The 14,747-nt window shown below is 45.5% G+C and overlaps 4 protein-coding genes across 4 annotated transcripts; 2 read left to right on the top strand and 2 right to left on the bottom strand.

The window, feature by feature from the left end:
• Positions 1-986: 986 nt before the first annotated feature.
• On the bottom strand, positions 987-3,506 carry BDR25DRAFT_365961 (MFS general substrate transporter; the record flags this gene model as incomplete). Its single annotated transcript, XM_033696933.1, has 3 exons — positions 3,099-3,506; positions 1,295-3,019; positions 987-1,174 (listed from the first exon to the last, which is right to left on the bottom strand). Exons 1-3 carry the CDS (start codon positions 3,214-3,216, stop codon positions 987-989), a joined length of 2,031 nt encoding a protein of 676 aa, XP_033549625.1. The 5' UTR covers positions 3,217-3,506.
• A 303-nt stretch (positions 3,507-3,809) lies between these two features.
• On the bottom strand, positions 3,810-4,862 carry BDR25DRAFT_219955 (N-terminal nucleophile aminohydrolase; the record flags this gene model as incomplete). The annotated part of the gene is made up of 1 exon (XM_033684985.1): positions 3,810-4,862. One exon carries the CDS (start codon positions 4,860-4,862, stop codon positions 3,810-3,812), a length of 1,053 nt encoding a protein of 350 aa, XP_033549624.1.
• Positions 4,863-6,927: 2,065 nt separating this feature from the next.
• BDR25DRAFT_219719 (general amino acid permease-like protein AGP2) lies at positions 6,928-8,676 on the top strand (the record flags this gene model as incomplete). Its single annotated transcript, XM_033684979.1, has 2 exons — positions 6,928-7,412; positions 7,488-8,676. The coding sequence occupies 2 exons, from the start codon at positions 6,928-6,930 to the stop codon at positions 8,674-8,676; spliced, it is 1,674 nt and encodes a 557-aa protein (XP_033549623.1).
• Positions 8,677-12,578: 3,902 nt separating this feature from the next.
• Positions 12,579-13,376, top strand: BDR25DRAFT_365958 (uncharacterized protein; the record flags this gene model as incomplete). Its single annotated transcript, XM_033696932.1, has 1 exon — positions 12,579-13,376. The coding sequence occupies one exon, from the start codon at positions 12,579-12,581 to the stop codon at positions 13,374-13,376; it is 798 nt and encodes a 265-aa protein (XP_033549622.1).
• Between the last annotated feature and the right edge of the window lie 1,371 nt (positions 13,377-14,747).

Raw genomic sequence — 14,747 nt, 5'->3', positions numbered from 1 at the left:
AGACCTGGGCTGTGGGGGAGAGCATGAAGAGCGAAATCGATACTTCTGAAATGAATCCCACCACCACCACAACAAAATACCAGCACAGGAAAATCAACTAGTGACTATGCGCAGGAAGAACCCGGAAGCGTGACGCCGATAGCTTTAATTTAACAAATATAATCGGATCCATCATAATCCTAGCAATCATAATCTATATAAACCCGGCATGCATATTCGATTCCCGTTCAATACGGAAGCCGACATAGGCAAAAATGCAAAAAAAAACACATCTTACCAATTCTACAATTCCCGGAAGCCCTAGCCCCAAAGCTAGAATCCGAAATACTCGACAAAGCCCCGACCGCCACGACCGCCATCTTAACCGCTTATAGAGACTGCTAAGAGACTGCACTTTCATGCCGGATTGCAATACGATATGGTTCTGAGCGATGTATTTTTGTCCGCGTGGGAGGTTAGTAGCAGAAGTTGAGATGGTCACGGTGATAACAACAGCATCGATGCCGACGATGTTGGAACTGCAGACAATGGATGTGATGAGAATGGAGAAGGAGATAGTGACGGAGACGGTATGAGGACGAGAAGGGAGATAAGAGAAGAATGGGGATTGGGTGGCTATGCCAGACGCGTATGTGAGGTTAGGGATGGGTTGATGCAAAGGGAAAGGAGGGAAAGGGGGGAGGGAATTGGGGAGTTTTGCTGGTTTAGCTTAGTCAGATTTGAAGGACGGTAGTTTAAGGGGAAATATTTTGCGCATATTTGTTGCTTGCGGTACGATATTGGGGAGATGGATCGTTTGGCGGGGTATCAGTGTAGCCTTCTCAACTTTTACGAGCGAAGCAGGGTGAGAGAAAGGTTGGGAACATGAAAGTCTAGGTTATAAATTACTCTCCTCATCACTTTTCTCCATGAATCCAAATTCAAAATCTCTTTCACGATCTTCAAAGTAGTTAATCTAGCTTGTTAAACTCCCTTCACTCTCTGTGCTAAAACTTCTCTAGCCAATTCCTCCGCACTGTATTCATCCTCGCGCGTTTGCCGAATACATACATTGGGATTGTGAAAATGAGGAATGCAAGGTGGATGCCGCCGATGATGAGATAGACTTTCTTCGGTCCGTCCGATTCGATCCAGTTGCCGACGAAGAAGGAGAATACGAGCCCGTGGAATATATCTAGTTTCAACGTTGGTGGACGGTACGTTCATCTTTAGAAATTTGATGCCGGGAAGTGGTCGAGATGAGTGAGATGGCGAAGCAGAGGAGAGGGGACTGGGGAATATGGATTCGACTTACTCTTGCTAAAATTCAACGTAACCAGTCCCTCCCCAGCATACTGTCTATAGCTATCCACACAAAATGTTACCGCCGTACTGGCGCCCAATGCACACCCAAAGCTGATTATGCCAAAGAACGCTGTGGGCACAATCCAAGCATCATGAACTTGTGCACTCCACCCAAAACCCATAAGCCCCAAGACTGTGGTAATCGCCACAGGCGCCGCCATAACTAACCGAAACTCCGGTTCATAGATCCCATTATTGCGCTTAGCCATAAACTTGATGATAACATCCGATACCTCACCGCCACCAATGGTACCGAGAATAGACCCGATGAACGGGGAGATATATATGAGGCCCGTTTGTAGGGAGTTGAAGTTGTAAGTCTCTTTGTTGCGGTAGATGAGAGACACAGATTCCGAGATTACAATTAGCCAGCCGATTGAGAGGGCGTAGACCGCGGCGCTCCACAGAATGGCCGGGTAGGTGAAGAGCATGAAGGGGCGTAGGAAGATGCGCCACCAGGGTATCTGGCTTAGACGACCGTTCCAGATCTTCAAGGAGGAGATGTAGGTCCGTGGAGCGTGCTCACGATAGTAGTCGGTGTAGTCGATGTGGGGTTCGTGGGGTTGAGAGCTTTTACTGTGGTGGTGAATGTGGAAATGTCGGTGATGAGCGTGGTTGGTGATATGGAAGTTGATGTGAGGTAGGTAGTGCTGTTTCTCCTCTATGACTTCCGGTGCCTTTTCGTCCGCAGATTTGGTGGCTGCGATCTGGTCTTCTATGTCGTCTCCGGAACTTGGTGGCCGAGAACCGGCGGTCTCTCCTTCAGTCTCATCCTCGACTGGTCGTATGATATCGGGAGCTATCACACCAACAGACTCTTTTTGGCTACCACTCGCTGCACTCAATCTTCGTATTGCGCCAGCCATAGTTGCCTTCACCGTCTTGTTGCGGCGCGGCGTTCGATCCCAGAATGATTCCGGAACAAGGAAGAATATCAGCACAAAGCAGAGTCCTCCAACTAGCGCAACGATCCAAAAGATCCATCTCCAGCCTTTAGACATTACGATTGCGGCTGCGACAAGTGGGATTAAGTTCTTGCCTCCAAGATACAGGAACTCGTAGATCCCAATTCTCCCAGCTCGCTCGTGGAGGAAGAAGATCTCTACAATTGTCGCCGAAGGGAGGACCTCGACTGGAGAAACCGCGATGCCTTGGACAATACGGGCTACGAGGAGGGAGCCATAGGACTGGGATGCCGCACACCAAATTGATGTTCCGATAAGAAGAAGACAGCAGAATAGGTAAATGGGCCTCTTTCCGTAAAGAATGGCAGTTGGCGTAACAATTGCTCCACCAACACCCATGCCCATCATAAACAGTCCCGTAGTAAGTGCAACTTTCGGTACCGTTACGTCAAATGTTTTTGCGACATCGTTAAAACCAGCAGCGAGAATTGGAGTCATGCCACCACCGAGCATGCAGAACAGCCCGAGAGCAAGCAAGTCCGTGTTGCGGCGGGCAGAAGACCAGTTAAGAGGATCATTCGGTGTACTTTCGGGCTGCGGGGAGAGCACTATTGTGCCATCTTTAGTTCGTTTCTCCGCGTCTACGACCTTTTCGAGGATTTGAGGGTGATAAGGCGAGGGAAACACCGAGGCACGTTGAGCTTGGTCTTCGTGGTGCAGGCCAAGCGGTTCATGGTGGTCGTGTTCGTCGGAAAGAAGACGTATGGAGCCTGGGGTACAATATCAACTGCTGCTGCTGATTGGAAAATATGTGCGTGGAACGAAGAATTTAACAACTCGCGTTCTTACCAGGTACTTCATCCACAAGCGGATCGCTCAAGATCCCCAGCGTCCATCTCACATGTGGCGTCGCTTCTTCGCCAACCTCTTCAACATTATGATCCACCCTTTTCTTGCCGAAGCCCATGATTCCCAAAACTTAAAACCTTTCCCAAAGGAACTCCGAGGTTCAAAAGCCGGGGAAAGCCTCTAACCGTGTACTAGGGTGTCCGACCTGGCCACCTTTAAATCTAGCAGAGTGGTCTCGGCTATCTAGATAAGTAAGGTCACATGGACGGGTGTGGTGCGAATAAGCGTTGTGGCGCCAAGTCGTTCATGAATGATCACTGGCCGACAACATTCACACATCACTTGGCTGAGGGGAATCGTATGATATCTTCGTATTTCTTTTGCAGATTGTCGAGATTGCGTGTTCCAGTCCACCATATCTGAGGCACAATCTGATGTTGGTTTTGATGATGAAAGGCTCTTAGTAGCTTGCTAAATTTGTTCCGAAGCTGGAGTTTCCGATCTAGGACGTAGGTCACGTGATGTGATGAGAAGATGCGCCGAGAAGGCATTCTCCTTATCCCATGCGTGAGGGATTGTGCATGTATCACAAGGGTAGGTAATAATTTCTTTCATGCTGTTTGATCAACGCAAGAAGATCCAAGCCATCGCATTAATTTGTTTGAGCCTGCCGGAATGTCTCCACTCTGCCAGCAACTGCTGGTAACTATATTAATCAACAGCAGGATCTGATGCATTCAATGAATCGTCGTACACAATGGGAACCTCGGTCTCAAAGCCTTGATTATCAACTGTAAGTGCGCAATTCTTCCCAATCAGGTGCCACTCGCGCTTGTCGTACGTTGTTGGCTCGCTCGCAATAATTGTATGTTTCCCAATTCTCTCGTCCTCCCCCATGATCGCTTGCTCGTTGATTAAATCTGGCGAATCTGGGTGGCCAGGGTACTTTCTATTGAGCGTGCGACCGGCAAATTCGGACCAATAAAGTGAAGGGGGTTGTTCGGTAGCGTGGTTGCGGAAACGGATGGCAAGCATTTGCGTCCCATCAGTGGTGCAAAAGTTTAACGAGTTAGGCGTCCGCTTGTCTCCGATCTTGATCTTCTGGAGCTCCATGATCTGATTCACAGTCTTAACCATAGCCCCTAGCATGTCCTCCAATGGGTACGTTTTTTGCCAAGAATCCTTACCGCCATGGTTCGTAAGGTTGGTCATGTAGAGAGCTGCGGCATGCTCGGAGTCGGTCGATCCAAAGGTGTTGCAAAATGTGTCATTTGACATCAGGTCTGTCATGTCGCGCCGAATGTCGGAGAAGGAGGAGATTATGCCGTTATGCATGAAAGTATGGCGGCCAAAGACGAAAGGATGAGAATTCACCTGCGTGACCACACTGCCACTGCTCGCTCGGATGTGGGCGAAAACGCAATGGGTTTCCGTGTTCTCACATAGCGCTCGAAAGTTGAAATCATTGATAGGTGGAGACTGTGACTTGTATAAGGCTGGACGGGGTCCGTTGATGTGCTTAATATACGAAGTGGCTGCCATAGTGTACCAGGCGACGCCCAGGCCATCCATGTTAAGAAGAGAGTTTCGCATTCGAAGAAGGGCATCAGAACTATGATCTAGCTCCTTCTCTTTCTTATGCGGGAGAAGTCCCGGAAGGTAGTGCTCGGAGCATTGCTTGCTGATGCTATTGGCGGGCGTGATCAGGACATCCGAGAGCAGACATGGTTCGATGGGAGATATGTAGGCGAACCAGCGGCACATGGTGGAAATAAACTGCGGAGTTGTTGACAGCAAACACAATTTGCTTGTACGGAAGGTTTAGTAGATAGGTGGGCGGTTAGCAAAGGATACTTTATACTTGGGACGAAAACGTCTGGACAGCTCCCTGGCTACAACACTGCGTCCGCAAGGAAATGGCCGTAGATGCAGCAGAGGGTGTGCGAGATGGAAAGAGGGCGGTGAGATAAGCCGGCCGGTTTAGATCCGATCGACTCTTCTCTGAGGTCGAAGAATGAACGTCTACCGAAGATAGGGTAGATAGGGTAAATGTGGATGCTTATCCACTCTGTGGATTATTTTATGCTCAATGATCGATGAATCACGACACTCGACTTGGTTTGAGCATGTTGTAGCGAACATCCATCGAGGTGCAACCGATGCGGGGTATGGGTGGCGGGGAGGCTCTCTTAAGAGAATTGAGCGGTATCTAGACAAGTAAACTTCACACGCAGGAGAGCATCCTGTCCTCTTAATTTATCAGGTCTTGAAGCATCTAGGTCAGATTGTGTATCAGGTCAAGCTAAAGGGCGAAGGCACCAAGAGACGCAGAGCCAACTTCGCACTAAGCCTAATTAGGCCAACGCACCGCTCAATGGATTGTTAGCTATAAGTGTGCAAAAGAGCAAAGGCGTTCAGCAAAAAAGGCCAGGCGGTTGAGATTTGAAAAAGGTGGAGGTTGGAGAGTTGGTTGTTGTTTTGGAGTGTTCCGGAAGTCGCGGCCCGGTTGGCACCGGATAACACCTGCGAATCCTTTCGATTTCTATCTCCACCTCCTCACAGCGACTTCTTCCCAACTATACCAGAGCAATGCACACTGTACGGTTGATTATGAGGGTTAATTGCTGACGCTAACTGCCTGGGGATTGAGTGCTGATCGCCCACAGCGTTCTGAGGACGCTGGAGATCTGGGTTGCATCTTGGCTACAAGTCATTCAACGGTGCGGGCTGAATCTCGTCTCTCCTCGTCTTCATTTTGTAGAACTTATCGCTGACTGAAACAGGTCTGGGAGATGAGGCCGGTCTTCTCTTCAGGTCGCTAGAGGCTGCGGAAGGAATAACAGCACGAAACTCTAAAGAATGCGCAAAAGCCCACACGACATCTAGCCTCCGCCTGGATCCTTTTGACACCGAAGAACTCGTAAAAATACGGTCCCAAGCAACCCAAAAGACACGGCACCAGAATTATCTTCTCCGGTCTCGATGAATTCCAGAAAACGTGGAAACCAAAGTCTTTTAGTCACAGACTCGCTCTATTTCGAACCCGTCTCTTAGAAGAGATTTGAAGGAAGAGGTTTATGTATCTACGAAGATCAGCTCTTCGGGTGCCTCAACTGGACTAGTCAAAGTATAGTAAGAACTTTGACAAATTCCCGTCAAGGTAACGTCAAGCCTGGAGTCCTACCTAATGCGGGGCCGAAGATCAGGACGCTTGGTGAATGTTTCAATGGCGACACGACCTCACTGAAAATCGACGTGGGATGGTAATTACGTTTGGACAATTTAAACTTCGCCTTTCATGGCATCCCGTTTCACCGGTCTAGCCATCATCTGTCAAGACGTCGCAGGATTTGGCAGACCAAACCACTCTGATGGAGAAACCTTCCCCTTGGCACCCTGACCAGGTTACGCCTCAGCCCAACAAGGTAAACCTACCCAGCTATGATTGGGGCGCAACGAGCGGGGTTGGTGTCGATTTACTGCGGCTGGGGGTCTGGCGAAAACTCTTTTCCGAATGCCGACACCCACGCCTAACGCCATGGGAGCTTGACGTTAGCTTGTTCTGGTTAGCAAACTCCGGTCGCCCAGCACTTTCCACCCCCAGTTCACTCAAAGTCACGCTTCTCTCACACCTCGCTCGAGATCCCCTCACTGTGCTAACCCGTCCCCTCAGTTCTATAAAGGCCCCAAGACCGGCCTTATAGGACACCCAACAAGGGCCTCACTTTGCTCCTCTCCAACTACCCCCCTGACAGACCTTCCCATCCAGCCTCTATACCAAAGCGACATAATCATCGGCAACCCTCAAGCGAAATTGCCCATTGCAACTATGGACGTTGACGAGTCCAAGAAGTACGGAGCGTTCGTACGCGAGAGCGACGACAACGACATCCAGCAAGGCGTGATTTCAGACAACGCGGATGACCTGCAACGCAAGCTTGGCAATCGCCAGATTCAACTCATTGCCATTGGGGGCTCTATTGGTACAGCCTTATTCGTAAGTATCGGCGGTGCTTTAAACAAAGGCGGCCCAGCCGGCACCCTCCTCGCCTACTTGTTCTACAGCTGTCTCCTCGGCCTCGTTAACAACTGTATGGCTGAGATGGCTACCTTCATGCCCGTTACCGGCGGGTTTATTCGAATGGCCGGAAAATGGGTTGATGACGCTTTTGGTTTCATGGTTGGGTGGAACTTCTTCTTCTATGAGGCTCTACTCATTCCATTTGAAATCACAGCCCTCAACCTCGTCTTGACCTTTTGGCGAGATGACATTCCAGTAGCTGCCGTATGTGCAGCGTGCATCGTCTTATACGCGTGAGATCCTCAGTTCCTATTTTCCATAGCGACAAGGCCCGCTGCAAAAGGACCAGCACTAAATATTTTCTCTAGTTTGTGTAATGTTCTAGCTGTCAGAGCTTACGGCGAAGCAGAATTCTGGCTCTCCGGCGGAAAGGTCTTCCTTATCATGATCCTATTCAGCTTCACCTTCGTAACCATGGTTGGTGGTAATCCTAAACATGATGCTTATGGCTTTCGTTATTGGAAAGAACCCGGACCTTTCGCGGAGTATCTGTCCACTGGAAACCTTGGCCGGTTCGAAGGATTCCTCGGTGCGCTGTGGGCTGCGTCCTTCTGTATAGTCGGGCCCGAGTATATCTCAATGGTCTCAGGGGAGGCGAAACGACCCCGGATCTATATCAAAAACGCCTTCAAGACCGTCTACTGGCGCTTTGGCATCTTCTTTATTCTTGGAGCGCTCTGCGTTGGCATTGTCATTCCCTACAACGATCCAACTCTTGTCGGGATCTTAGGCGGCAAATCTGGAGGTGCTGGGACGGCTGCTGCGTCACCCTATGTGATTGCTATGAAGAACCTTACCATTCCTGTCCTTCCACATATTACCAATGCGCTTCTAATAACGAGTATCTTCTCTGCCGGCAACACATACACATACTGCGCCACCCGAAGTTTGTACTCGCTCGCGATCGAAGGCCGTGCTCCCAGGATCCTCAGAAAGTGTACACGAAATGGCGTTCCCATCTATTGCTTTGCCATTACCATGCTTTTCCCACTTCTTTCTTTCCTCCAAGTATCAAGCAGCTCTTCTCAGGTTCTTACGTGGTTAGTGAACCTTATCACCGCTGGTGGTTTGATTGACTTCATTGTCATGTGCGCAACGTATCTTGCCTTCTACAAAGCTTGCAAGGTGCAAGGGATCGACCGTAGAACTCTTCCATACTGTGGTTGGTTTCAACCATACTGTGGTTGGATCGGTCTCGTTGGATTGGTCTGTATTGTCTTCACCTACGGATATTCGACGTTTCTACCAGGCATGTGGACACTATCATCCTTCTTCTCGTACTATACAATGGTCGGCGTTGCCCCAATCTTGTACATTGGCTGGAAAATCATTCATCGCACAAAGATCATCCCCGCTCATGAGGTGGACCTTGTTTGGGATGCGCCCCTTATTGATGCGTACGAAGCATCGTTTATTTCGCCTCCAATTGGGTTCTGGACGGAAATACTTCAGCTTATAGGGCTGAAGCGCAGCGTATCAGTGGACAAACAGGCATAGAAGCAGATGCTCAAGGGGTATACACGGTACCAACTTTCACGGCTTTGATGGGACACTGTTTAGAAATCATCGACATTGGACTAAGCTATCTCTGACGTCGATTACTTTAGATTCCAATCAATACGGATTCACATACCGACCACCCAACAACTATTTGCAACTTGTGGTCGGCTTTATTCAGCAATTGCTGGACCTCCTTTACTCTCCCCAAAGCCTGGAGAGGAAGGACATTTTAAAAAGGTTGCAATTCAAACGAACGCCTAGACAGGTTGTTACAGTCCATATGCGCCACGTTGTAACGCTCATTTCTGCCTTTTCTAATGCACCCAGCGGAATCTATTTTTGAGCCCAAGGTGAAGTCGACTCTGACTTTAAACCTTTATTTAGCGACCGACTATTAGACAAGTTTCAACCGTTCGATCACTCCCAAGTTCGTTATCTCGTCAGACTTCAGCTCTACCGGTATCGTATCCATAACATTTACGAATACGGTTCCTCGGACTTCAAAGTTTCTAGCTTAGCCTTATCATTCCTAAGGGCGCTAAGAGGGTGAATTTCCTCAAGTGGCACCACTAAGTTCGGTGGCGTATATTTCCCGTATTCTCCGAAGCGCCACTCAATGACCGCCGCACATGACATATGCTAATGGATCGATATACTCCTTTGGATAACAATCCAAGGCCTCGGCTATACCAATACGGTATCGTCGTGGGGCTATTATCGCTCTCGGCTACGGTCCACGAAATCACAGCTGGGGTATGGTCGTCTCTTCAATTTCTGTGGATTGCGTAATCCGCTTTCTGGCGCGAAGAATGACAGCATCAAGCCATGGAATACGTTCGCAAAAGTAGCCTATTTTCGTCCTTGTTCTAGACGTGCTTTGGTTTTGTCATCTAGGCTTCTATTTACAACTCTGCAACATAATTACAACACCAAACCAGCACCGAAGCCAACGCATTTATACATGTTAACAACCGACATCTCATGTGAGTTGGACCAGAATCTATCGCGAGTGCCTCCCTCCCATGGTAAAACTCACCTACATGTAGATCGTCGCCGTTGTCTCTATGATCACCATCAGCATCGCCATATCTCAACCCCTCTCCCAAGTCAGAAGTCTATTAAATAAGGAGAACAGAAAATACGATCCGCATTTCATTTCCCCACCATCATTCAACCAATCTCCCTTCCGTCTTCCTTTTTTATTCGTGAATTCCCGTTTCGTCAATCTTTACTTCTCATATTAATTCTTATATAAATTGAAAAATCAATCCTGGTTGCATTGCTCAGTGGGGTAAAAGTGTACAGCTAGGCTTACTCACCACCATGGATCCCACGTTCCTAGGGGTCAGCATGTAAGATGTTTGATGCCGAGATGGGCAGGCCCGTTTGTGAACCATAGATAGAGGTGTTTCCAAGGATACTTAATAGCGACGGAGAGGGTGGGGTGAAAGTAGCAGACTAGCATCATAAACGAGTACTCCAAATTTCTTGCGGATATCGGTAACCCACAATGTCGAGTTCGAAATGTCAGAATTCGACTTCCATGATCTATGAGAATGGCGCATTGAATTCTCGAACCGCTTCTTAGCAACTTTGTAAACTTAGGTCAATTTATCGATACTGTCTAAGAGATCAAAGAGAGAGGTACGTAATACTGAATAAGCATCTTTAGGAGATGCGTGTAAGTCTCAAGTGTTTATCAAACCATTAGCAGGCCCAATTATGCACTCGGTCGACTCAGACAACAAATGGAATAACTAGATTAAGCGCGGTAGATGAGGGTCTAGAGTAAGCTTAGTAAGGCATCCCAGCATTGACTGCCATATTACCCAGAGGAAGAAGAATGAAAGAGCCGGAGGTGCAATGCATTTGCGAACTCAGTATGACAGACAGGCTAGCGAGGCACTGCTTTATTGTTGACGGCAGAAATAAATTCTTTAACATAGACTCTATTACTCAGCACATCCGCTGTGTGCGTAACATATCGCGAGGTTTTGATATTATTTGAACTTGGAATTGACAACCTCAGATAGATGGGCAAGGCCTTACAGCTCTTGTCTGTACGCGTACTTGAGAGGAGAGTAGCTCACATCAAGCGGGTCAAGGAGTGAGATATGCGCAGGCATGCAGAGCGTGATTAATCTTTCCTACTAGGACAATGAAGGGTAGTATTGCCCACCTATTCGCGTAGACTCCTTTAATTGCTGTTACTCATTTACGTTGCCTAGCTGACCATTCACTGCCTGGCCTATTGTATTAGAGCTTGTAACAACATCCAAGGCTGCAGCTACACCCATCATGAAGCCAGCCTTGTTAAAGTTATAGGTATCCTCGTCAAGTATGCTATATGCTTGCGCGTCTCCGCTACAAGCTTAAACCACGGCTCTATTATCCTTGGATCCTCGCATTTCACGCGCTGCGAGTGGAATTTGCGATTCCATTTTTCCTAAAGCTCTGGCTGAGCGTTGGTAAATGGCGATACCTAGTTCTTGTCAACTGGTAGAGGGAGGATTCTAGCCAAGCGCAGGGAGTAAACCGTTGGGCATTTGTTGTGTGTCAATAATTAAGGGAGGACATCCGCGCCGGCTAACCTCTAGGACCTCCTGTATAAGTGCCCGCTATTTAGATAGCTGCAACTTTTGTTTAAAGCGTTAAACTGCTATAACTTTAATAAACTAGCTTCTAAATAGGTGTACTTAGCACAATAAAAGTTATTATAGGTTAGAAGGATATATAAGGCTTATTTTTATATAGATAGGTAATTAGAAATAGGTTACTATAATCTAGAGCATCTACGCTGCTAGCTATACAACTAAGCTTAAAAAGGCTTAATTATCTAACCTATTCCACTACTAATCTAGCAACTTTAAAATACATATAAAAACCTACTAAGATAGCAGCTGTATCTTTAGAACTACTAGTTAAAATAATTTAATCATTTAAAAAGAGATTTATATATATATATAATTTATCTACAGGTAGAATTTTAAAGTTCTATAATTAGTAGGTATAAAGATATTAGAGAGTAGAGGTGTAACAGCGCAGGCAAGACAACAGGTCCGAATGCGATGTAAATCCACTTAAAGGTATATGGGAGTGCGTAGGGACTTGAAAACCTAGGAATTCTATTAACATCTATAGGCCTTGTGCAAGAGGATATTAGAAAACTACTAAGCTAGCTAAGGGGAGAGGTGCGACTAAATACTTAGGGGAATAGGGGTACAGCAGAGGCTAGGGCAGGGTTGGAGCAGATACAAGGAACCTTCGGATATCAGTTTGTTAGGTAAACTTGAATAGAACAATTCATGCAAATTTTTACAAGAGGCTAAAAAACAGAGTTTTTTAAATAGCTTACTGCTTATATAACCTAGAGCTTAGATATTCTAGAACAACATTATTTGTTAGGTACAGCTCTATAGTAAAATTTCTTAAGGATTCTAACAAGTAGTTCTAGAGATAGAGCTGCTTACTAAGTAGGGTTTTGTATGTGTTCTAAAGTTACTAGCTCTGTAGTAGATTATGTTATTTATATTAATAATAAAAGTAAGTAATTTAAAGTAGTTATAATTAGTAGTAACTGCTTTAAAAATTAGTAAGATAAGGCTAATAAAGGTTATTAAAAAGCTTTACTATACAATGTCCTTCTATTAGGTGGAGTGCATAGGGCGATATGTGCAGTTACCTGAATCTCTGTGAGGGAAAAGTTGCTACCTGGCATTGCCAAGAATCCAGCAAATTTCGCACACGACAATCAGGGGTTGGATAGCTGTAGCATAACTGTGACACCATGTAAGTAGTTAGTAAAGGCTCAATAACAAGCTAAGAAGCGCCTAGCTAAAAGGGCTTGAGAAACCACTACTTCTACAATACACAACCTTACTTCAATAATCTATACCACCATGTCCGCAACAGTCTCCGATTTGAGGGAGGTCGACGCACCACCCTCCTTCGAAGCCGCCCGCAAAGCTCAACAGCAAATCCTGCTTACTAGCGATGCCTTGCGCCTTTATTGGACTCTCGAGGGCCCTCTGAGCAGCGCCATCCGTGTCATGGACGACAGGCATTACGACCCCAACACCCCTTTGGCGCCCTATTGTGACCAGACAGCGCCCTCGCCGAGCTGGTCTCCAGTATCGCAATCTCCGCTCACCGAGCCCAAGATCTCATCCGTCACCGTGCATGTCGAGCAGCTCGACGATTGGGAGGAGCTGTGGCTCGATATCCACCGCGACCACGCGGAGCCTGGCCCTCACAATGAAGCTAGTGATTTTGCGCGCTTTGGACCGCTTCCCGATTACGACCCGGACTCGGATGAGGAGGGCCCGGAGCACTTGTTGCGGTGCTGTCATCAAGATCGGCCGCGGAAGACGAAGGTCTCTTTGGTCGTCAAGGCCGCGGGAGAATTTGTCACAGTTCACGACTACGTCTCCGTGGTTCACCCCTGGCTGATGAGTCTACGCGAGAATATCTTGCAGGCCGCTGGGGACTTGGAGGATTGTGTGCTGTTGCCAGCGAATACTAGGTTGATAGTTGAATATGCTTATGCTAGGCCGGACATTTTATATCTGTATGAAGAGAAGGAGTGGCAGGATGTCAGATTAAAGGAGGGGTATCTGAAATCATTGGAACAGATAAGAGCTTGGAAACAGCAGAAAGCTTTGCAAGATCAGGAAGCTAAGAATAGCAGAACTCTTTAGACTAGCAATAAGCTTATAGTTAGTAAATGTTATTACTTACCTAGCTACTTAAGCTAACTTAAAGAATCTAATTACATAGTATACCTAGCTTAAACTAAGTAAAGATAATAACCTTACTTAACATACACTACAGGCAAGTTGCTTACACACCTAAGTTGCTTACTTTTACTAAGACTACACTAAACTACTCTTTTTACACTAATGCATTTCTAACAACACTACCTAGACATATTAAAAGAACATTAGATATAGCTTATACTTTAGGCTTTTAAATAAAACATAATACTTTTATAGTAATATGCTGTAGCTATGTATAGAGTTTTTTAAAAAATAATAAATAACTAACATACTAGACAACTTTTATAAGCTAATTTTATAGCTAACTTATAAATGCTAAATAATAATAAAAATCTAGTAATTATTAAGCATATACTTAAGCTAAATATGTAAAGATTTTCTTTTTAGCTAGTAGCTGTAGCTAATATAGCTAATTCTTTACACGCTAGGCATAAACTAGCTTAGTATGTTTATAAAGTGTTATTTAAAGCTTGTAAGGCCGGATGTCCTAGAACAGGCTAGTATGGCCTCACCCGACCTATTTGGAGGTCAGGTGACCTGTGCTTCGTATATAAGCATGAATCCTAACAAGCGAGGCTTGGCAGCGATTCGTCTCTCTTACAATACACTCCTATCTTTCTCCGAACCCTTGCTCTTAGTGCTATCTGTGCTACCTACTATTCTATCTTTACAAAGCTTAAAGTAAAGTTTTAAGTATAAGTATAGTTAGCAAATATCTAGCCTATTATAAAGCCTATCTTATTAAAGTTATATATATTGTTATTCTAAATGCTATACTTCGCTTTAAATTACTTTAAAACTCTTATAAAAAGCTTTTTTATAGTTATACTTATACTTAAACTTTGCTTTAAGCCTTAGATAACACTTAATAAATATACTAGGCTAGTTTATACTTCGCATGTAAAAAATTAGCCATATTAGCTACATCTACTAGCTAAAAGGAAAATCCTTACATATTTAGCTAAGTATATGCTTAATAATTACTTACTTTTTATTATTATCTAGCTTTTATAAGTTAGCTATAGAATTAGCTTATAAAGGTTATCTAGTATGTTAGTTATTTATTATTTTAAAATACTTTATACATAGCTATAGTTTGTTACTTTAAAAGTGTTATATTTTATTTAAAAGCCTAAAGTATAAGCTATATCTAACATTTTTTTAACATATTTAAGAAGGGTTGTTAGGAATATATTAGTGTAAAAAAAGTAGTTTAGTGTAGTTTTAGTAAAAGTAAGTAACTTAGGTGTGTAAGCAACTAGCCTATAGTGTACGTTATAAAGATAATAAAAA

The sequence above is a fragment of the Lindgomyces ingoldianus genome (assembly GCF_010093535.1).
Source record: "Lindgomyces ingoldianus strain ATCC 200398 unplaced genomic scaffold BDR25scaffold_10, whole genome shotgun sequence".
In the NCBI taxonomy this organism is placed as follows: domain Eukaryota; kingdom Fungi; phylum Ascomycota; class Dothideomycetes; order Pleosporales; family Lindgomycetaceae; genus Lindgomyces; species Lindgomyces ingoldianus.
The sequence above is the reverse complement of the archived record's forward strand: the minus strand, read 5'-3'. Positions and strand labels throughout refer to the sequence as shown.